The following is a 23,022-nucleotide window of genomic DNA, read 5'->3' as shown; positions in this document are numbered from 1 at the left end:
CCCAGGCTGGAGAGCAGTGACACGATCTTGGCTCACTGCAACCTCCGCCTCCCAGGTTCAAGCAGTTCTCCTGCCTCAGCCTCCTGAGTAGCTGGGATTACAGGCACCCACCATCACGCCCAGCTAATTTTTTATATTTTTAGTAGGGACAGGATTTCACTATGTTGGTCAGGCTGATCTTAAACTCCCAGCCTCAAGTGAACCGCCCACCTTGGCCTCCCAGAGTGCTGGGATTACAGGCGTGAGCCACTGTGCCCGACCTCTTTTTACATTTTTAAATGTGACTACTAGAAAATTTAAAATTGTTTATGTGGCTCAGATTGTATTCCTACTGGAAATATAAAGGTCTACTGGTCTAGGCACTGAAGCTCAGAATCAGGTAACCCACGGGGGTATATGGGGCCACCAGGAAACACCACCTTAGGTACTTAGGGGCCCCCCAGAGCACCTTCAAAAGAGGCATGTTATTCATGGACTTAAATAAAGCATTTGATTATTTTTAACGAGTTCAATTTTTGGAAATCCTGCCAAAAGTTCCACTCAGCACACAACAAACATAATGGTAAGAGTCAGAGATGTGGGAAAACCTTCAGTGCACTCACTGGTACTAAAGCAAGGCTTACACACCACTAATGTCTTCGTACATCTGTAAGTCTGGGTTGCCTTTGAAAGCTATGAATTGAGATATTTATGGTAAGTTTAAGCTACCAAAAGTGTGATTAAACTAGTAGCAAGGTAAATTGGTGAGCACTGTGCTGTTCTTCAAAACCATCTCTGAATCAGTGACTACATAGGTGGTCAGCCATGAAGGTAGGACTGGTCTGATTCTCTGAGGCCAGGTACATCTGTCAGTACCAAGAAGTTAGAAGTCTTCCTGCTCGACGACCTGCCCTGTCCTCTCCCTCAGGGATGCTGTCACCAAAATCATAGATTTCTCTAGCAACACGGATTGTGCTTCTCAGACTTGAATGTTTGACGGGATCTTAAGATGCAGGTTCTGACTTGAGGTCATGGGTGGGGCTGAGATTCTGCATTTCCAGCCAGCAGTGCCCAGGCTGCAGGTCAGGAAAGGCCTCCCGGAGGAATAAGAATCTGGAGACAGCAGGAAAGCCACATGGTCATTTGGCAGAATTCCAGTATGGTCTCTGCACAGGAAGGTCCTTGACTTTATCAGGGGCTATTGTCCATGAGACCCACAGTGCAGTGACGACTCCTGTGCTTTGTCCCACTCAGGGGAAGGGTGAGGTGATGTGAAGAGGCTGTTCTGTGGGCAATGAGCACCAGCCAGGCATCGTAGGGGGTTCCTTTCCTCCTCTACATGGAGTGTGGCTCAGTCACAATGGGATCAGTTTGGTTTGAAGTGTTGGTATCATGCTGCCCTGTTTATTTCATCTTTTTTTCTCTTTTTTACTATTAACTAAACTGTAATCTTTATTTGGATTTCACTGGTTTTTCTACTAATGTCCTTTTTCTCTTCCAGGATCCAATCCAGGATATTAAATGTAATATTAGTTTACATCTATTTTTTAATGTTTTTGATGTAGCTTTTATCCTAGCAGTTAAAAAAATGCTAAACATGAAAATGGTATAAGGATAATAAAAGTTACAAAAATGTATTTTTATAGTTATGCAGTGTAAAATATTAAAGTGCTGGAAATTATCTGGCTAAAATTTAAATTAAGAAATGGCTTGCGTGACCCTTTGTGAGGCTCTGGGGAATTATGGTTCTGATGGTTGGAGCCTCTTAAGAAGAAAATGGTTTGATTTGATTTTTTGATTTCTTTCTTTCTTTCTTTTTTTTTGAGACAGAGTCTTGCTCTGTTGCCCAAGCTGGAGTGCAGTGGTATGATCTTGGCTCACTGCAACCTCCGCCTCCCAGGTTGAAGCGATTATCCTGCCTTCAGCCTCCCCCAGTAGCTAGGACTACAGGTACAGGCCACCATGCCAGGCTAATGTTTTGTATTTTTAGTAGAGATGGGGTTTCATCATGTCGGCCAGGCTGGTCTCGAACTCCTGACCTCAAGTGATTCATCTGTCTCGGCCTCCCAAAGTGCCGAGATTATAGGCGTGAGCCACCGCGCCCAGCCTGGTTTGATTTTAACCACTTTACGTTTCACCTGGCCATCAGAGTAAATCTAAATAAAATTGTTAGCATCAGGCGCATCCCATGCTTAAAACCTCTGGCGCAACAGGGTCAATATTAAATCCGAGGTTGGCTTTTGAGGCACTTTGCAGTCTGTTCCTGGCTAATCTTTCCATCCTCATTTCCTATCCTCTGCCCCCCGTACTACGCTTAGAACTTCACTGAATCTCTCACTGGCCTCCAAACATACTGTGCCCTGTCACTGCTTTTTGCATATGCTGCTTCCTGTACCTGGAATACTCTTCCCCACCTGGGCCAGGAAAATGGCAACTATTCCCTCAAGATACAGCGTAGATGTCACTGCTGTGAAAGTCAGCTAGGGTAAGCACCGCTCCAGTCTCTTGGGCAGAGGTAGTCACCCCCTTCTTTTTGCCCAGAGAGTCCCTTACTTGTGCTACAATTTTGACACTTGTTACAGAAGATTGTGATTTATCTGCTTAGGTGTGTGAGTTCAAGGGCAGGGATTATGTCTTCTTTTTAGCATGGTGTGCTTGATGCATAATTTGTCGAATGAAAGATGACATCTTTGGAATTGCTGTGAGCTTGTGGATGAACAATTAATTAGCTCTCTACCCACTTTCCATTTACCCCTGATAGCACTGACAAGTTCGCCACTACTTGGGATGTGTTGGTCCTATATTTGACCTTTTCCTAAAAGATCATCAGGAGAAAAGAGAATAGTACCTACCAACTATATTTCTTTACTTCCATTACTCTAATTATCTTGGAGAGGAATAAAAACTGTTCTTAAAAATTACCTTAGAGAAAAAGGTACTTTTCAGGGTGGGAAATAAACTTATAAAATTTTTTTTTTTTTTTTTTTGAGACGGAGTCTCGCTCTGTTGCCCAGACTGGAGTGCGGTGGCATGATCTTGGCTCACTGCAAGCTCCACCTCCTGGGTTCACACCATTCTCCTGCCTCAGCCTCCCGAGTAGCTGAGACTACTGGCGCCCACCACCACACCCGGCTAATTTTTTGTATTTTTAGTAGAGATGGGGTTTCACTGTGTTAGCCAGGATGGTCTTGATCTCCTGACCTCGTGATCCGCCCGCCTCGGCCTCTCAAAGTGCTGGGATTACAGGCGTGAGCCACCATGCCCAACCCCTTATAAATATTTTTAAACAGTCATTTGATAGCATTGTAGCTGCTTTTCTCAGGAGTCCACTTACTTTGCAGTTGTTTTCTTCATTGTGTGAATAGCCCCCGTCTTCTTGGCTCCAGGGCTTTTGCCTGCACACAGCAGACACAACAGTCCGTCCGGGCACCTGACCCACAGCCGCAGCAGCAGCAAAGGCAGTGTGGAGGAGATCATGTCACAGCCAAAGCAGAAGGAGCTGGCAGGCAGCGTGCGGCAGAAGATGCTCCTCGACTACAGCGTGTACATGGGCAGGTGTGTCCCCCAGGAAAGCCGAAGCCCCCAGAGGAGCCCCCTGCAGAGTGCGGAGAGCAGCCCCACAGCTGGGAAGAAGGTAAAGCTGGCTGCTGGGCTGGACCTTTTTCACTTTTCGACTTAGACACATTTCTTCATGCGTAAGTGCTCCGAAGCCCTGTTGTGGGCACTGGGATAACAGTGGTACACAAGACAGAGAAGGACTCTGCCTTTGGGGAACTTGTAATCTACTCAGGAAGACAGCAAGAAACAAGCACCAGGTGGTGGGAAGAATGAAAATAAAGTCAGACAAGGGAGGAGGGGAAGTGGCCAGAACTGCTATTTTATTTATTTATGTATTTATTTATTTTTAATTTTAAAAAGTTTGTACTGTTTTTCTCTGCTATTTTGGATGGGTGGTCAGGAAGGGCCTCTTTGACGAGGTGACTTTTGGGCACAGACCTGTTGGTCATGGGGGAGTGAGCCATGGTGATGGGTGTGGGAGGAGCACTCCAGGTGGGAAAAGCAGCAACCCAAGGGCCCGCCGTAGGCATGTGCTTGGAATATTCGAGGAACAGCAAGGAGGCCTGGCCGGACAGTGAGCAAGGGAAATGGGGAGGTAGGGAGGCTGGAGGATCAGGATGGGAGGCCATGGGAGGGTTTTGAGCAGGGTATGATGTTGACTGATCTAAGTATAAAAAGATAAGTGGCTCTTGGTGGAGAACTGGCTGTAGAGGGAAAGAAGGAGTGGGGGGTGACTGTCATAGTGAAGGCTGGACCAATGTGAAGGTAGTGACAGTAGGTGGTGAGGAGAGGCTGGGCTGGGGTGTGCTTGGCAGGAGGCGTTGGCTGGATTTGCTGACGTGAGAGAACGCAGAGGCCAAGATTTGCACTTTGACCTGAGCAACTGGGTGATCACTAGGGGTTGTTGCAGAATCACTGGTGATTCAGGTCTCATTCCTCCAAAACCATTGTATTTTCAAATTCTCAGTCTCCTCGGCTATGCCCAGTGCTTTTGAAGATTTACCATGAACATTCTTTACAAAGTGTAACCGGACACGGACTTAGGATCATCTCTGATAAGATAACTCCTGTAAGCTGCCAGATGCCAGGCTCTGTTAGGCACTTTAATAGAATTACTCTGCTCTCTTGAACAGTCCTGCGAACTAGACAGGATTGTCTCCATTTTGTAAGCGGAGAAACTGAGGCTTGATGAAGTTAGGTAGCCTAGTCACACAGTTGCTAAGTGATGGAGTGTGCAAACCTGACCTGAGAACCCAGGGGCCCCTTGGCTCGCTGAGACTATTTTGCTGGGTTATTCTGAAAGCCTGCTTGGCCTGAGGCCTCCTGCCTCTACTTTGCACACTATTCAGAGTCACAGTCTCTGCCTGGGGGACACTTAACCTCTCTTTCATATCCAGGTGTTTGACCTCTTTTTTTTTGAGACAAGGTCTCGCAGTGTCACCCAGGCTGGAGTGCAGTGTCGTGAACATGGCTCATTGCAACCTCGACCTCCTGGGCTCAAGTGATCCTCTCACCCTCCTGGGCTCAGCCTCCCAAGTAGCTGGAACTACAGGTGTGTGCCACCATGCCCAGCTAATTTTTGTATTTTTTGTAGAGATGGGGTTTCACCATGTTGCCCAGTCTGGTCTTGAACTCCTGAGCTCAACAGATGCACCTGCCTCGGCCTCCCAAAGTGCTGAGATTACAGGCGTGAGCCACCGCCCTTGGCTGTGTTTGACCTCTTACAATGACCATGTGTATTTCTGTTCTTAATGAGAAGCAAGCCATCGCTCTTGATCCGTTGATCCTCTTCAGTGTGGAAGAGGTCACTCACCTGATCTGTTTGAATTTGTCAGGGCAATAAAAGACCATATGCCTCTGCTGGCCTGCGACCCACTACCTCTGCACTGAGTCACCCTGGCTTTAGTGGGAAGCAGACCTCCCTCTAGGCAAGAGTGGGGTGATATAAAACTTTTCTACAAATGGTCCTGTTTACCACTGGTGAGTTTCCCCTCCCTCCAAATGCGAGGCTGTCAGCTGTCTGGACTCTCATCAGACTCAAGAAAATCAAGAGGAGAATTGTGCACTGACGTAAGAAAATTATCCAATAAAATGCTTCCTTTTGAAAGATTTCCCCAAATTAAAAAACAAACCTGATTTTAGAGCTTTGTTTCCTTGGTTTGTGTTACATATGCATATTGTATGCTATGTTCACTGGGGTCCCTGATGTCACAGCCCAGCATTGCTGTCAGGGGCTCTCTCGTTCCAGCCACCTGGCACTTACCCTTTAAGCACCCAGACATTTCTTTTCCCTCTTCTAAGTCTGATGACTTTTTTTTTTGAGATGGAGTTTTGCTCTTTTTCCCCAGGCTGGAGTGCAATGGCGTGATCTTGGCTCACTGCCATCTCCGCCTCCCAGGTTCAAGCGATTCTTCTGCCTCAGCCTCCTGAGTAGCCAGGACTACAGTCACACGCTACCACGTCCGGCTAATTTTGTATTTTTAGTAGAGACGGAGTTTCACAATGTTGGCCAGGCTGGTCTTGAACTCCTGACTTCTGGTGATCCACTCTCCTCGGCCTCCCAAAGTGGTGGGATTACAGCGTGAGCCACTGTGCCTGGCCTCTGATGAAATTTTTTTTTTCTTTTTTTAGTTGGAGTCTCACTCTGTCGCCCAGACTGGAGTGCAGTGGTGCTGAAAATTTGAATTAGAAAATATCACTATTTTGCGGGGCAAGGGCCTAGTTTTCCAAATGTTTAGTGCCTGGTTTGGAAGGGGATTTAATTCAGGAAACAAGGAAACTCTTTTTTAAAAAATGTCTGAAAGTGCAATGGTACTACTTCCAGCATGGGTACATCAGGAAGAGAGACTCCACAGGTCGGCTGCAGATTTGCTCAGGGGTGTGAGTCCAGGGAGGCTGCTGGTTCTGTGTGCCCTGCATTGCCTGCCTGGGAGAGAGGCCATGGTGCCTGTCCTCCAGTAGTGAGGCTCTGGTGTTCAGGTTGCATAAGGCACTTCCACTCTCCATTTCAACAGACAGTTTTAAAAAATGTTAGAGATAATATTAACATATGCCACCCCGGTATGGAGAGTCCTGTCCTTATTACTACTCGTCGTGCTCATCATCTCATATCTATAAACTGGATTACAAGATATTATTACCTGTTTGGTGTTATCAGAAGATGAGAATGTTACAAAGCAAATAGGAGTCAAATAGAAACCAGGAAGTCTGTAACTGGCAGAATAGTTTTCCAGGGCTTCCCTTGCTACCCCCACAAAGTAGGCTTTTTAAACACTTAGAAGTTGAATTGGAAAATGTTTTTGTTGCACTAAGTTAAAAAATGAAGCTATATATCCAATTTAAAAATAAATTTTAAAAAGAATTCAGACAAGAGTGCTAAAACAAATCAGTGGAGAGAAAGAATAGTCTCTTCAACAAATGGTGCGGGAACAACTGGATATCTACGGGCAAGAGAATGGAGCTGGCCCTCTACCTCACACCATACATAAAAATTAACTCAAAATGGATCATAGACCTCAATGTAAGAGCTAAAACCATAAAACTCTCAGAAGTAAAATTTGTGACTTTGGGTTCGATAAACCTTCTTAGCTAAGATACTAAAAGCATAAGCAACCAAAGAAAAGATAGGTAAATTGGACTTCATCAAAATTAGAAACTTTTGTGCTGCCAACAATACCATCAAGACAGTGAAAAGATAACCCACAGGATGGGAGAAAATGTTTACAAATCATTTATCTGATAAGGGTCTGGTACCTAGAAATATAAAGGACTGGTACCTAGAAATGTATAAAGGACTCTTACAACTCAATAACAAAGAGATAAATAACCAGATTAAGCAACGGGGCTGGGTGCAGTGGCTCACGCCTATAATCTGAGCACTTTGGGAGGCCAAGGCAGGAGGATCACTTGAACTCAGGAGTTCAAGGCCAGCCTGGGCAACATATTGAGACTCCATCTCTACAAAAAAGAAGAAAAAAAAAATTAGCCAGACATAGTGGCATGTGCCTGCAGTCCCAGCTACTCAGAAGGCTGAATCAGAATTGCTCGAGTCAGGGAGGTCAGAGCGGCAGTGATTAGTGATTGCACCACTGCACTTCAACCTGAGCAACAGAGCAAGACCCTGTCTCAAAAAATAAAAGGGTAAAGGATCTGAATAGACATTTCTCCAAAGAAGATACACTAACGCCCAAATAAGCAAGCACATGAAAAGATGCTCAGTATCATTAGTCATCAAGGAAATGTGAATCAAAACCACAGTCAGATGTCACTTAACACCCACCCAGATGGCCACAATGAAAAAGACATCTGATGGCCAGGCACAGTGGTGGCTCACACTTGTAATCCCAACACTTTGGGAGACTGAGGCGAATGGATCACTTGAGCTCAGGAGTTCGAGACCAGCCTGGGCAAGATGACAAAACTCCATCTCTACCAAATAAATAAATAAATAAATAATAAAAATTTTAAAAAAGATAGATGATAACAAGTATTAGTGAGGATGTAGAGAAATTGGAATCCTTGGCCGGGTGCGGTGGCTCACGCCTATAATCCTAACACTTTGGGAGGCCGAGGCGGGTGGACTGCCTGAGCTCAGGAGTTTGAGGCCAGCCTGGGCAACATGGCAAAATCCCATCTCTACTAAAAATACAAAAAATTAGCCAGGCATGGTGGCGCATGCCTGTAATCCCAGCTACTGGGGAGGCTGAGGCACGAGAATCACTTGAACCTGGGAGGCAGAGGTTACAGGGAGCCAAAATCATGCTGCTTCACTCCAGCCTGGACAACAGAGTGAGACTCTGCCTCAAAAAAGAAAGAAAGAAAGAAAGAAATAGGAGTCCTCATACGTTGCTGGCAGGAATGTAAAATAGTCCAGCCACTGTGGGAAATAGTTTGGTATTTCCTCAAAAAGTTAAACAGAGTCACCATATGAGCCAGCAGTTCCACTCCTAAATATATATCCAAGAGAAATGAAAATACATGTTTACACAAACACTTGTACACAAATATTTATAGTAGCATTATTCACAATAGCCAAAAGTGGAAAATGGTGGGGCACAGTGGCTTGCGCCTGTAAGCCCAGCACTTCAGAAGGCTGAGGTGGGTGGATTACTTGAGGCCAGGAGTTCAAGACCAGCCTGGCCAATATGGTGAAACCCCATCTCTACTAAAAAGACAAAAATTAGCCGGGCGTAGTAGTGCACGCCTGTAGTCCCAGCTACTCGGGAGGCTGAGGCACAAGAATGGCTTGAACTCAGGAGGCATAGGTTGCAGTGAGCCGAGATCACACCACTGCACTCCAGCCTGGATGACACAGCAAGACTCTGTTTAAAAAAAAAAACACACAACAAAAGTGGCAAACAACCCATATTTCCATTAACTGGTGAGTGGATAAAGTGTGGTATATGCATAGATGATAATATTATTATGCAATAAAAATAAGTTTATTATGCAATAAAAAGGACGCACTGCTACAACATGGATATGCCTTGAAAACATTAGTGAAGGGAGTCAGTCACAGAAGAACACATTGTATGACTTCATTTATAGGAAATGTCTGGAATAGGCAAATTCATAGAGACAAACTAGTTTCCTAGACTGGTGGGCAGGGGGATGGGGAGGAGTTGGGGAGGAATAGGGAGTGACTGCTAATGGGTACAGGGTTTATTTGGGGAGTGACGAAAATGTTCTAAAATTGACTGTGGTGATAGCTACACAACTCTCAATATACTGAAAACTATTGAATGTACTCTATTTTTAAAAATTATTTTTGTGGTAAAATACATAGACATAAAGTTTGCCATCTTAATCATTTTAAAATGTATAGTTCAGTAGAATTAAATACATTCATAATGTTATGCATTGACCACCACCATTCTCTTCAACTTGTATAATTGAAACTCTGTACTCATTAAACAGTAACTCCCCTGTCCCCCTCCTCCCAGCCCCTGGCAACCACCATTCCCTGTCTCTCGGATTTTGACTATCCTAAGTACCTCATATAAGTAGAATTATACAGTATTTGTCTTTTTGTGACTGACTTATTTCACTTAGCCTAATGCCCTCAAGATTCATCCATGTGGTAGCGTAAGTCAGAATCGCCTTCCTTTTTGAGGCTGAATCATGCTCCATTGTGTACGTACGCCATTTTGCTTATCCATTCCTCCATCGGTGGGTGCTTGGCTTGCTTCCACATTTTAGCTATTGTGAATGATGCTGCTCTGAACATCAGTGTACACATATCTTGTTTTGAGACCCTGCTTTCAAATTTGTGGGGGTATATAGCCAGAAGTGAAATTAGCGCATCTTAAGGGTAATTCTGTTTAAATTGTTTAAGGAACCGCAATACTGTTTTCCACAGCAGCTATGGAAGGATGGAAAAATTGTATGATCTATGAATTTCATCTAAGTAAAACTGTAAAACAAACAAACAAACAAACAAAAAACAAAACCAGCCGGGCATGGTGGCTCACACCTGTAATCTCAGCACTTTGGGAGGCCGAGGCAGGCAGATCACCTGAGGTTGGGAGTTTGAGACCAGCCTGACTACCATGGAGAAGCCCCGTCTGTACTAAAAATACAAAAAATTAGCCAAGCGTGGTGGTGAATGCCTGTAATACCAGCTACTTGGGAGGCTGAGGTAGCCTCCCTTGAACCTGGGAGGCGGAGCTTGCAGTGAGCCGAGATCGCGCCACTGCACTCCAGCCTGGGCGACAGAGCGAGACTCCTTCTCAAAGAATACAAAACCATGTAGCCAGATCTAATTTTGCTTTTTTTTTTTTTTTTTTTTGAGACAGCCTTGCTCTGTGGCCAGGGTGGAGTACAGTGGCACGGTCTCGGCCCACTGCAACCTCTGCCTCCTGGGCTCAAGCGATTCTCCTGCCTCAGCCTCCTGAGTAGCTGGGACTATAGGCACGCACCACCACACCCAGCTAATTTTTGTATTTTTGGTAGAGACGGGACTTCACCATGTTGGCCAAGATGGTCTCAATCTCTTGACTCCGTGATTTGCCCGCCTTGGCCTCCCAAAGTGCTGGGATTACAGGCATGAGCCACCACGCCCGGCCTAATTTTGCTTTTTAAAAGTTCTGTATTCTTAAATGTATATATACACTGAAAAGAGACTGAAAGAAAATATAGTAAAACTGTTTTAAATAATGTTTAAAATGTTTTAAATCTGAGTAGCAGGATTATGGGTGTTTTCTGCAGTGAATATGCATTGTTTTTATAATCAAGGGAAAGAAACACACAGGGGTAGGGTCCTCCGCTGTGTCATTTCCTGGACCACACTGTCCCTTGTGCAACCCCCCTGGCGGTACACTGGGTGCGGCCAAAAAGGAGTGGGGGCACTACACACTCTTTGTAATAGAAAAACTGGGCTGGCCTCCTGGCCATTTGTAATAGGAAATGTTACACCACAGACTTCAGTAAATCTGTCCTACTTTAGTTTTAGAGGTTAGTTTTAAATAACACGTATCCCAAGAGCGACGCAGTTTTGATGGGCTTGCTTCAGCTTCAAACCATTGAATTTTCTCTACACTTATTTGGAAGCCATTTTTGGAAAGTTACCATTTCTTAGTGTGTTTATACAGTTGAGACAGCGAAATGAATATCCTCCACACATTTCATCCTATAGCCAAATGGCGATATTAGGAAATGTATGCACATTGTTTCTTTAAACTCTTAAATTTTTATGACATTCGTTGGGCCTTCCTAGCAGGCTGTTGAATCCAGGTTTTGCTCATAAAAGCTTGTTTGATGCATTATCGATGTTCTGCTCTGGAATTTTTCTTTGTTCCCAATGAGTCTGTGGAGAGAAGCTTATTTTGGAAAAAGGAACTGTTGAAAAAACAACCTGCTTGTCGGTTATTTCAGAAATTTGTTTACCACATCATATGCCATTGGCTTGGACATACATTGTGAAATAGCCTTTGTTTCTTGCTATTTTGTGCTAAAACTGTTTCCTGTGAGTAACTAGGGTTGTAAAGAAAGGCTAATAAAGGGTAGATGCTCCCTCTAGGGAAGGGAAAAAGTAACTTATTCTCTTGTACAACCTACAAATCTAAAATAAGACACGTGGTGTCTTACGTGGGCAGCAACTTAGTACTGTCTGAGGGGCCAGGTGGTCATTGCCCTTGGATGAGTGTTTATGCAGAAGTCTGTATAAATAATCGGATGGGACTCAAAGACAGTAACCTCAGAAAAGCTGAATGAGTTACCCTTGGGGCTGGGAAGGAGATGTTCAGTCAGAGAAAAAAGGGATTCAAAAAAACAGTGCAAGTTATGGCATGGCCAAGCATTCACCGCTGCAGACTCTTGCCCTTCCATCCAGGACCTAGTGGTGGAAAATGTCTTGGTTAATGACAGAAAACGTCACAGCACTCGAAAAGCCCAGAGAGAATAATCCATGTCCATTAAGAAGGGTGAAGCAGATCCATGTCTTCTGAAATGGGCTGACCAGCATGCTTTCTTTTTTAAACCATTTTTTTTTTTAAATGAGACTCACCAACGTTCATAAAGGAGACTTTTGAAAACTCAAATGTGAAGGACCCCTGTAAAATATAAAGTCATGCAGTGACATGTGATTGAAAAATGTAAGCGAACCCTAGGCCTCCAGCAAGAGAGGGCACAGGCTGTGGCAGTGTATCTGGAGTTGGTTCCTGCTGGTGGGTTCGTGGTCTCACTGACTTCAAGAATGAAGTCTCGGACCTTCATGGTGAGTGTTACAGCTCTTAAAGGTGGCACGGACCCAAAGAGTGAGTAGTAGGAAGGTTTACTGTGAAGAGCAAAAGTACAAAGCTTCCACACTGTGTAAGGGCACCCAAGCGGGTTGCTGCTGCTGCTGGCTAGGGTGGCCAGCTTTTATTCCCTTATTGTCCCCTCCCATGTTCTGTTTTTGTCCTATCACAATGCCCTTTTTTCAATCCTCTCTGCGATTGGCTACTTTTAGGATCCTGCTGATTGGTGCATTTTACAGAGTGCTGATTGGTACATTTTACAGAGCGCTGATTGGTGCGTTTTACAGGGCACTGATTGGTGCATTTTACAATCCTCTTGCTAGCTACAGAGTGCTGATTGGTACATTTTTACAGAGTGCTGATTGGTGCATTTTACAATCCTCTTGCTAGCTACAGAGTGCTGATTGGTACGTTTTTACAGAGTGCTGATTGGTGCATTTTACAATCCTCTTGTAAGACAGAAAATTTCTCCAAGTCCCCACTCCACCCAGGAAGTCTAGCTGGCCTCACCTCTCAGCAAGACTGGCAGACAGGTGGGACTGAGCAGTGTGCTGGCTCAGGCACAGCTCAGTGACTGGTGAACACCAAGCTTCAGAATGAGTGCATGGAGCTATGTGCTGTAGACCTTGGGAGTACTCACAAACAATTGGATCTGCAGATTCAAATCCATACACACCAAGCAACAACGTGTGCACCACAGCACTGACCCAGGCACACAGCTTCAATGTGGGCACAGTCACAGCTGCTCAGAATGGATAGCACTGGCATGAATGCACAAGCACAAAGCGTGGAGGTAATGAGAGTGTCTGGTGTGTGTTATAGCTGCAGCCAGCCCATGAGGGCAGAACAGATGCACTTATAGTAGCCATAGAGGGAGGGGAAAGGGGGAATAATTCACAGATTCTGCATTTCTAAATCTTTTCATCTTTGCTTTCCAAAGCTCATTGTTTCTGCAAGGCTACAGTCTAATTAGAGACCTCAGCACAGGAAAATGTCTGCCATATCAGGGGGCCAGCTCCCCTTCCCCCACCCCCACTGCCACACACAGGACAGAGCAGATAGAGGATGGGAGAACAGGACTGTGTGTCAGGCGCTGCACTCATTTCTAAAATGGAAGTAAAGTTCCTGTCTTTCCAGGGTATTGTGAGACATGAGTGGACCTGAGACAGGAATGTGCCCATAGGGCTGGCATGTGGTCAGTGGACAGCTGCTACATTACTGAGTTCTCAGCCCGTGCCTGCACCAACCACATAAACCTTACAACACCGTCTGTGGGTGCTGCTGTTTACCCTTCTTTATTTCCATCCCTGACCCCCTCCAGGCCAGAGTGCACAGTCTAATGATTAGCCAAGGAAATTGGAGACTTGGGTTTACTTTCTCCCCCACCTCACACATTGGCCACAGCAGATGCTTCAGATGGATTGTATCAAATGGAAGTAAGGATCAGGGTATTTCGCTGGGCCGAGATTGGTGAGAACAGCTGTAGATGTTTCATGGAAGCCCTGAGAGCAGCTCTCTCTAATCCAGATCTGTGATTCATCGTCTTGCCTATTCATTACATTACCAGGGGAGCATCTGAAACTCCTGATGCCCACTGAAATCAGTGACTCTGGGGGTAGGATCCAGGCATCAGTATTTTTAAGCATCCCGGGAGTATTTTGACCTCACAGGGTTCAGGCTGAACTTGAGTCCTGGCCATTGGGGAACTGTGGCGTCTGCCCGGATGAGCACCAGCTTGACAATTACACGTCCAAGCCTTAGCTTGAAGAAAGATGGGCAGGCATTTTATCAGATGTGTCACTGATGCATAATGTTGATACCAAGCTAATTTGGACGCAGAGCAGTTTGGCTAAGCTAATGGTATGAAATATTAGCTGGTTTACAGGAAGACTGGTAGAAAAAGAAAACAGACAAAGAGAAGGTTTTAGCTGTGATGGCAGCTTTCGTTTCTCCCCTTTCCTAGTCACCAATATAATGTGGGACTTGTAATTTGTAGGGAAGGAGTATGACTCGTGTGGTCTCCTGTTTCTATAAGGAGGGACCTTCAGTGACTTTATAAAAATAAGCACCTGTCTTATTCTCCAGTTGCTTTCTAGCTAATTTTGGTCCCTTTTCTTTTGCCAGTTGCCAGAGGTTCCACCCTCTGAGGAGGAAGAACAGGAAGCCTGGGTGAATGCCTTGCTTGGAAGAATATTTTGGGACTTCTTAGGAGAGAAATACTGGTCTGATCTGGTGTCTAAGAAGATCCAAATGAAACTCAGCAAAATAAAGGTATCACTTTCCACACAAGAGGCTTCTAATCCTCTATACTTCTTCATTTCTGGAAATTTTGTACCCTTATGTCCTAAGTGAAAAATAACTTGGTTTAAACATATAACATATTAGGGTAGTAAGTTCTTAAACAGCACATCTGACCTTGATCACAGACTGACCTTATGATTAACTGCATCTGGGGGCTTAGTGAACATTAATGTTTACTCATTTTCTTGTGTTGCCCTCATTGTTATCCACTCCAGGTGATAATCCAGAATTTAGTTTGGGAAAATGTGAGCTCTTATAACCGATTCGTCTTATATAATTGTTATTTTTAAGTTGGAAATGAACTTAAATTGTACATCCAGAGCCCACCCAGCCCCACAGCAGTCTAGGCCACATGGTATATCCTCTGAGGAAAATACAAATTACTTAAGGCCTCTTAGTATACTCACTGAAGAAAATGCTAGACTACTTAAGGCCTCTTAGTATACTGACTGAGGAAAACACCAGACTACTTAAGGCCTCTTTCCCAGGCTGTGCTCCCTCTCAAGCTGGGAAAGTTAGCATTGCACTTTAAATGTGTCTGTGTTTGACCTTTACTTTTTGGCCAGATGGTACTTTATTTTGGGCTCTCTCCTGAAGAAACACTCTGGTGCTAATCCAGGGCCAGTTGGAAGTGAGTTTGAACTGTGTAAGTATGGCTGTCATTAAAAGACTCATTTGCCAACCAGGAGATCTTATTGAGGATCTTGAGGTTCTTTAAAATTAAGTTTTTGACCCAGTGAAGACCCAGCCAAGAAGAGTCACTTTGGATCCCAAATCTTCACTGAACACTGTCAGTAGCTTTAAGTCAGTAGCCCTGAAGTTGTATGGATCAGAGATATTTTTGAGAAGCAGAAGCCTATGAGATCCTTTCACTAGAAAAACACGTTGACACAAACTTTTGCCCATTATTTCAGAAAGTTCAAGGACTCTAGATTAAGAAACTGTGAACTATGGTAAACTAGATTAGAAGGAAAATATGGGCATAGAGGAGCTTCAGGTTGATTTCTTTTGTTCCTTTGGGTAAAGAACAGAGCTTTTCCTGCCTTGTCAAGCTCTGGCTGCTGTCTGTGGGCCAGTGTCTCTTCTTCCCCAGCTCCTGAGAAAGAGGAAGGAGGGGCTGCCTTCTGAGCCAGAAGGGTGGATTTCAAGGCAGATTTTGGGGGAGGGCTCTGTTGACAGGTGTCAGCCTGTTTGTGTTCCTGAGGTAGTTTGAGGGTTGAACGTGCTTCTGCTAGCCAGTTCCATAGCAGGAGACGACAAGTAGCAGTAACCCTCTGTGTTGGGAGATGCAGTGTCAGCAGCCAACCTAGAGCTCACTCAGCCTCTCCCCATTTTTGGAAATGATGGAAGGCTTGAGTTCCCAGGTCAAGGCATATGGGTAGGGCTGGCCCTGCTCTTTTCCCAGAGTCTATCTTGAGCCCTTCTGTAAGCAAGAGGGGCCCTTCCCTGAGCAGCAGGGCTGCAGTTCTTGGCAGTGTGCAAAAAGAAAGCAGGACATACTTGAACTCCAGATGGGATGCTGCTCCCCTGCTACATGCATTCCAAAACTGACTTGAGCCAGAAGTGCTGGTGCACACCTGTAGTCCCAGATACTTGGGTTGCTGAGGCAAGAGGATGACTTGAACCCAGGAGTTCTGAGCTATGATCGCACCACCAAACTCCAGCCTGGGTGACAGAGCAAGACTCTCATCTCTAAAAACAACAACAACACCAACAAAACCAAACTGGTTTGAGAGGTCCCACCCTTCTCTCTTGAGCTGGAAGTCCACAGAGCCTCTGCCCTATTTGTGAAGGTGCCCCCGTCCTCCTGGAGAAAGTTGAGGGAAAGTCTGTTTTCATTTTCTCCCGTTGATAATCATGGAGGCACTGGTAGTTCACAGACTTAAACTTCCTTTTGTTTCTTGAGGTCAGAAGTACTAAACGGTTAGAATGGAGAAGTGTGGCCTAGATCCAGCAGTGCCAGAGGCTAGAGGTGGGCATTGTGTTCCCTCAGTGTGTTCCATCCATACCCTCCACCCGCCTCCTGATCTGCTGCACTGTGAAGTGCCTGCAGACCAGAGGAGCCCCTGGTTACAGAATAAACAGGAAAGCAGAAGGACATTACCAAATTCTGAAGCTGTCACCGCCCCTACGAAAAGAACTGATTGCCACCAAATATCCAAGTACCCCTGGGAGGAACTAAGCCTTAAGCCTAGTAGTGAGTGGGTATTGGTTAATAGCCAGTCAAGAGCCAAAATGGGAATAGGGAAGTGGTATCTAGAGGAGCCTGAGCTTTCCCCTGTGACACAGATCTCCCTGATCCCCTGGTTTCCCTGGAAGGCCTGACATATGGTGAACTCTTTGCTGGCCTTGCCCTGTAGTCTCGGATTGTCAGCCTTGCACATGATCATGACTCATGTTGTGAAAAAGCAGCCCTGTGTGTGCATCTGGTGCCCAGTGATGGGTTTAAAACAAGCTGAGTTTCTGCCCCAGTAGTAAGTGTGCTCTTGGCCTTAGCCAGCTGCTCAGATAACCGCCCTAGGGCCCTCAGTGGTTATGAGCCTCTTGTGCCTATGTCAGCAAATGTTGCTGAGATCGCATACAGCTTCTAACTTAGCACCCACCAGCCTGAGAACGTCCCATACCCTTGAATGCCTAGTCCCTAATTGGGTTTACTCCGGAGGGTAAAGAATGTGCCCCTGGATTTCTGTCTCACTGTGGTACCCTTTGGGTGGGAAGAAAACAGTTTATTGTCGAAAAGAACAGGAGGAATGACCTTAACAGAAGAAGGCTGCTCAAGGGCAGGGATGTGAACTAGGAGGGGAGTATATGACTGCTGGAGGGTTGGTTATAGATATTCTGGGGTCTTCGGGTTGGATAGACGGGCAAATAAATAGGAAACCAGGCCCTCTGATCTCCCCTCCCCATTCTGCTTACTAGTAGGTAGAGCCCACCTTCCCCTGCCAAGTCCTCCTCAGTCCCCAGGTCCTTCAGGTCCCTCCTTTGTCTCAGGTCCTGTCTCAGTTCCTTCCTTTGCCTTTGCAGGGACTAGAGGTTGCAGAATGGCAGGTAGTGGTTGACAGGGGAAGAGAAGGGACAGTTATGTTCCTGCTGTCTCTTTATTTACTCCTGTGGCTCAGTGTCAGACTGACATTCCCATAAAAACACCGTTGGATGTCTGGGCATGGTGGCTCATGCCTGTAATCCAGCACTTTGGGAGGCCGAAGTGGAGGAAATCTTGAGCCCAGTAGTTTGAGACCAGACTAGGCAACATAGTAAGACCCTGTCTCTACAAAAAAAAAAAAATTATCCAGGTGTGGTAGTGGTACATGCCTATAGTCCCAGCTACTCAGAAGGTTGAGGTGGGAGGATCGCTTCACCCCAGGAGGTTGTGGCTTCAGTGAGCCATGATTGCACCACTGCACTCCAGCCTGAGTGACAGAGCGAAATCCTGTTTCAAAAAAAAAAAGAAAAGAAACACCATTGGAGGTGACAGTATTCCCTGGCTTACCCTTGGAAGTCTCTCTAACTTGGCATGCTCCTGAAGCATAGCATTTGAATGACAATAGTGGACAAAAAGGACAGGGCAAGTGTGCAAGACTTTGGTTACATTCTTAGCCAAGTAGCATTTTATAGGTTGGTAGAGAGGCCAATACCACTTATAACATTGATGCTTTGGAAAAAGCTTCTCCAAATATAGCAAACACCAATTCAAAACTATGCCTTTGAACACTGTCTACTCACGTTTTGTTCGTCATAGACATTATAACCTTTTTAACATCCCCTCCACAAAAAATCAGAGATTACATTCTCTGATTGGTGAATCCTGAAAGCTTATGTTTCTCTGCAGGGAAACAGCTGAAGAGGTCCAGCCAAGTTAGGTATTAAATTCATGCCTGACTAGATGCTACCTCATTTTATGTGGAATATTTAGTTTACATTTAATTTTTAAAAACCTCTTAATTTTATTCTAAATTTTATAAAACTATTGTAACATTCAACTGGAAAAATACTTATGAAAATAACTAAGAGAATTCTGGGAGAAAAAAAAAGGAGAGGGACTTGCCAGATTTAAAAGTATATTATAAAGTTAAAAGTGTATTATAAAGCTAAAATATATTATAAAGCTAAAGTAGTCAAAGCAGTTTGATACTGGTGGAAATTCAGTACAGACTCCAGTGCAGTGGGAATTTAGCACTTAAAGATGGCGGAACAGATTAGTAGGGCAAGTGTTGGTTGCTGAATAAATAGGTCGAGATTGCTGACCAACCATTTGGGGGAAGAATTAAGCTAGATCCCTAATTTACATCTTACATTAAAATTATGAATGGAATAAATATTTTAAGAAATACATGTACATCCACAAATCCAAGCAGAGAAAATATAGATGAATTAATTCTATAATCTTGAGATGAAGTAGGAATTTTTAAACATGATGCCAGTATTCTTATGTTATTTCTTGTAGAATAAATTCCTACGGATAGATTTGGGGGTGTGTATTAGTCAGGGTCCCAGCAGGAAGCAGATGGCACACTCAGATAAGTAACTCTGGGGAGAGTTTGCTGAAGGGAAGATTTATAAAGGTGTGGGCAGATGGAGAAAAACTCGTAGGGAGAGTGCTACACTCCAGAGCTAGCAGAAGTGGGAGCTGTTACTCTCTCTGGAGCAGCAAAGGCAAGGAGAACTTGGACAGGGCAGCTGTGTGGAGAGGCTTCCTGTGTTACAGGAGCTGTGGCCTTCAGTAGATGGGGGGGACAAATGCCCAACACCCTTCTCCGTGTGCCTCCCCATCAACTGCCCATTGGTGTATCCCATTGGCCATGCCCAACCAGAAGCTGGAGGGTAAAAGAGACCGTTGGCACAGTTCACGCAGACCAACCACTGGGGATAGAGTGTAGATCTGGCAGGGCAAACAGAAAATGTCCAGCATGAGGTCAAAGGATGTGCTATTTTTCTTTTTTTTTTTTTTTTTTTGAGACGGATTCTCGCTCTGTCACCCAGGCTGGAGTGCAGTGGTGCGATCTTGGCTTGCTGCAACCTCCGCCTCTCAGGTTCAAGCAATTCTCCTGCCTCAGCCTCCTGAGTAGCTGGGACTACAGGCACGTGCCACCACACCCGGCTAATTTTTTGTATATTTAGTAGAGACGGGTTTCACCGTGTTAGCCAGGATGGTCTCAATCTCTTGACCTCGTGATCCGCCCACCTCGGCCTCCCAAAGTGCTGGGATTACAGGCGTGAGCCACTGCGCCTGGCCAGCATGTGCTGTTTTTCAAGGATTTTCATACACGTGTAAGTTTGCCTATCGGAAATGTAGCAATTTCTCTTCTTTTCTTTTTTTTTTTTTTTGACGCAGAGTCTCACTCTGTCCTCCAGGCTGGGGTGCAGTGGCACATTCTCAGCTCACCACAACCTCTGCCCCCAGGTTCAAGTGATCCTCCCACCTCAGCCTCTCCGAGTAGCTGGGACTACAAGTGCATGCCACCTTGCCTGGTGGATTTTTGTATTTTTTGGTAGAGTTGGGGTTTCACCATGTTGGCCAGGCTGGTCTCGAACTCCTGACCTCAAGTGATCCATCCACCTTGGCCTCCCAAAGTGTTGGGATTACAGACATGAGCCACCGCACCTGACCTTGTTGTAGCAGTTTCTTACTACCCACTGAGAGTCTGAGAGAGGTCTGTTTTCCCATACTTCAGCAAATGTGGGGTACTGTTAACCAGCATGGCTGGCTCCTTCTCCATAGGTGGCCTCTGCTCAAATGCCACTCCTCAGGGAAGCCATCCCTGACCTCCTCAGCCAAAACAGCCACCCCCGTGTTCCCTCTGCCCATTACCTGCTTGATGTTCTTTGCAGCACTAATCACTCTCTGGAAGTATATTGTCTATGTATTTACCTGTTTCTGCCTTTCTATTATAAACCCCGTGAGAGCCAGGCCCTGGCCTGACCTCTTCATGGCTCTGTCTGGAGTACGAAGCCTAGTACATGATGTGTGCACGTTACGTTTTCGTTACATAAATGATATGTCCCCAAAACCTTGGCCACCATCCTCTCCGGAAGCATGTTGACTTCCAACAGCATGTTTTGTAGGTTGCTCATGGGTCTCACTCATTGTTTGCTTGTTTCCTCTAGCTCCCCTACTTTATGAATGAGCTCACTCTGACGGAACTTGACATGGGCGTGGCTGTGCCAAAAATCCTCCAGGCCTTCAAGCCTTACGTTGATCACCAAGGTAACTCCTAACTGACCATTCTATGAGTGTTAAAATATATCCTTTGCTGCAGATTCAGTACCATGATGGCTTTGTGTTTGGAGGGTGTTGAGGACTTTTTAAATCATCTGTTTCATGTTGAGTGTCTTTCTGTTCTTACCAATCATGGCCTTAAAACTGATTTGGGGCTGGGCATGGTGGCTCACGCCTGTAATCCCAGCATTTTGGGAGGCCAAGGCAGGCGGATCACCTGAGGTCAGGAATTCGAGGCCAGCCTGGCCAACATGGCAAAACACCGTCTCTACTAAAAAAGTACAAAAATTAGTCGGGCGTGGTGGCGGGTGCCTGTAATCCCAGCTACTCAGGAGGCTGAGGCAGGAGAATCGCTTGAACCCAGGAGACGGAGGTTGCAGTGAACCAAGATCGTGCCACTGGACTCCAGCCTGGATGACAAGAGCGAGACTCTGTCTCACAAAAAAAAAAAAAAAAAAAAAAAAAAAAAAAGATTTGGAATAGATCCAAGCTCCCGTCCTAAGTCTTTTAGTCTCTTGGTTATTATAGGGCCTCCTCCAGCCCAGTGATGCACACATGCCAGCTGATGGGGCCTGTGCTTTTGTAGGGGTTGCAGCCCTTGCCAGGGCATGAGGCAGTGGCTGGATTTCAGTTCCGCTCACCTCTTATGGCCCTCATGGGTGCAGCTGCCCCAGCCCTAGCCCCTTGCCAGGAGCTGCCTCTCCTCACATGTGTTCACATCCTTACCTCTCCTGACTTGTAGGTTCCAGATTTTTTGACTTTCATGTCTTCTGTCTTTATGTTCCTTGCTACTCCTAGTAGGTGCTCAGTACATGTTTGAGAAATGAAGACGTACAGTATATTCAAAGGCAATATTTTGAGAGTAGGGCTCCTTGCTGGAGGAAAGTTCTCAGATTTGAGTTTTTAAACATGTTACTAAGACATTCTTTATGTCTGCTTTTGTGGGTGGGGGGTTAAAGAGTTGATCAGATTGTAGAGTTTGTGTAACATGATGATGATGATGATGTAAGGATTTGTATCTCTTATGTCACATAAACCATAAATACGGTTTTAAAAGGATCTTGACAGGGAAAATTTAGTACACAGGAGTTTGGTAAAAAAAGAGGAATGAGCCAGGTAGGCCAGAATAGCCCATTAGCATGCAGAGAGAATTCTCACTGACGTTTTTACTGTATCCTCCTTGGCAAGTGAGCCTCTTTCCACTTCAACCATATTTACATTTTTCCTAAAATGGCTTAGGAACAAGGTAGGAGAAAAACTAATTATAGCTTTTCAAGAGAGTGATAGTTGTTTTAAAGTAAATGTTTTATAAAATTTGTAGAGCATGGAAGCTACTTTTCTCTCTGGCTCTATCAGATGGTTCTTGAATTGTGTTTAGTGAAATCAGTTTTTCTGCTGTTGTGTACATTTGATGTAAATATGAAGAGATTTTTCTAGCACTTTAGTTAGCAGCTCTAGCATATCTCTCCAGCAATATTTCAGCGGACAACCCATCCATGTTTTTCGCATCACATCAATTTCAGAGAAAGAAAGACCAGGGTAGTATTTGCACATCCAGAGAAGTCCATCTAATTCCTGCATGTTGAGCTCACCTGTAACCCCTTAATTATGTCTATACCTTGATGAATCTGGGTGTGTCTAGGTTTGGGAATTTCTGGTTCACTGAAAGTAAAAGTAGAAAACCTTTCAATTCTTGGCAAATGGCTGAACTAGAGTGTTTTTAACCCCATGCAAAATTGTAAAAGATGCATTGGCTGAGTGCGGTGGCTCACGCCTGTAATCCTAGCACTTTGAAAGGCCAAGGCAGGTAGATCACTTGAGACCAGGAGTTCAAGACCAGCCTGGCCAACGTGGTGAAACCCCGTCTCCACTAAAAATACAAAAGTCAGCCGGGCATGGTGGTGTGTGCCTGTAATCCCAGTGACTCAGTAGGCTGAGGCACAAGAATAGCTTGAACCCAGGAGGCAGAGGTTGCAATGAGCCAAGACTATGCCACTGCACTCCAGCCTGGGCGACAGAGCGAGACTCTGTCTTAAAAAAAAGAAAGAAAGAAAATAACAGAGCCTTAGAAATAAGATGAAGATGTAACCTCGGGCCCTAGCATCACCCTGGCCTGTAATCCCAGCTACTCGGGAGTCTGAGGCCTGGGCAACAGAGCGAGAATCTGTCTCAAAAAAAAAAAAAAAAAAAGCACCATCTATGTGTTCACTGCATAGCTAGCTAGCAACTTCA

General features: G+C 45.1%; 1 protein-coding gene across 7 annotated transcripts in view; it reads left to right on the top strand.

The window, feature by feature from the left end:
* TEX2 (testis expressed 2) overlaps positions 1 to 23,022 on the top strand; it is a 115,058-nt gene that overhangs the window by 70,595 nt on the left and 21,441 nt on the right. For 4 of the 7 annotated variants that reach the window (XM_054671485.2, XM_001160603.7, XM_054671484.2 and 1 more), the window contains exons 5-7: positions 3,366 to 3,613; positions 14,397 to 14,543; positions 20,679 to 20,778. In XM_054671485.2, the coding sequence (XP_054527460.1) occupies positions 3,366 to 3,613; positions 14,397 to 14,543; positions 20,679 to 20,778 (495 nt within the window). Of the gene's footprint in view, positions 1 to 3,344; positions 3,614 to 14,396; positions 14,544 to 20,678; positions 20,779 to 23,022 lie in introns of all 7 variants that reach the window. The other 3 variants (XM_009433053.4, XM_511583.8, XM_054671483.2) reach the window with 1 other exon arrangement.

Source organism: Pan troglodytes, chromosome 19 (assembly GCF_028858775.2).
Source record: "Pan troglodytes isolate AG18354 chromosome 19, NHGRI_mPanTro3-v2.0_pri, whole genome shotgun sequence".
In the NCBI taxonomy this organism is placed as follows: Eukaryota; Metazoa; Chordata; class Mammalia; order Primates; family Hominidae; genus Pan; species Pan troglodytes.
Note: the sequence above shows the minus strand (reverse complement) of the source record. Positions and strands in the feature narration are given on the sequence as shown.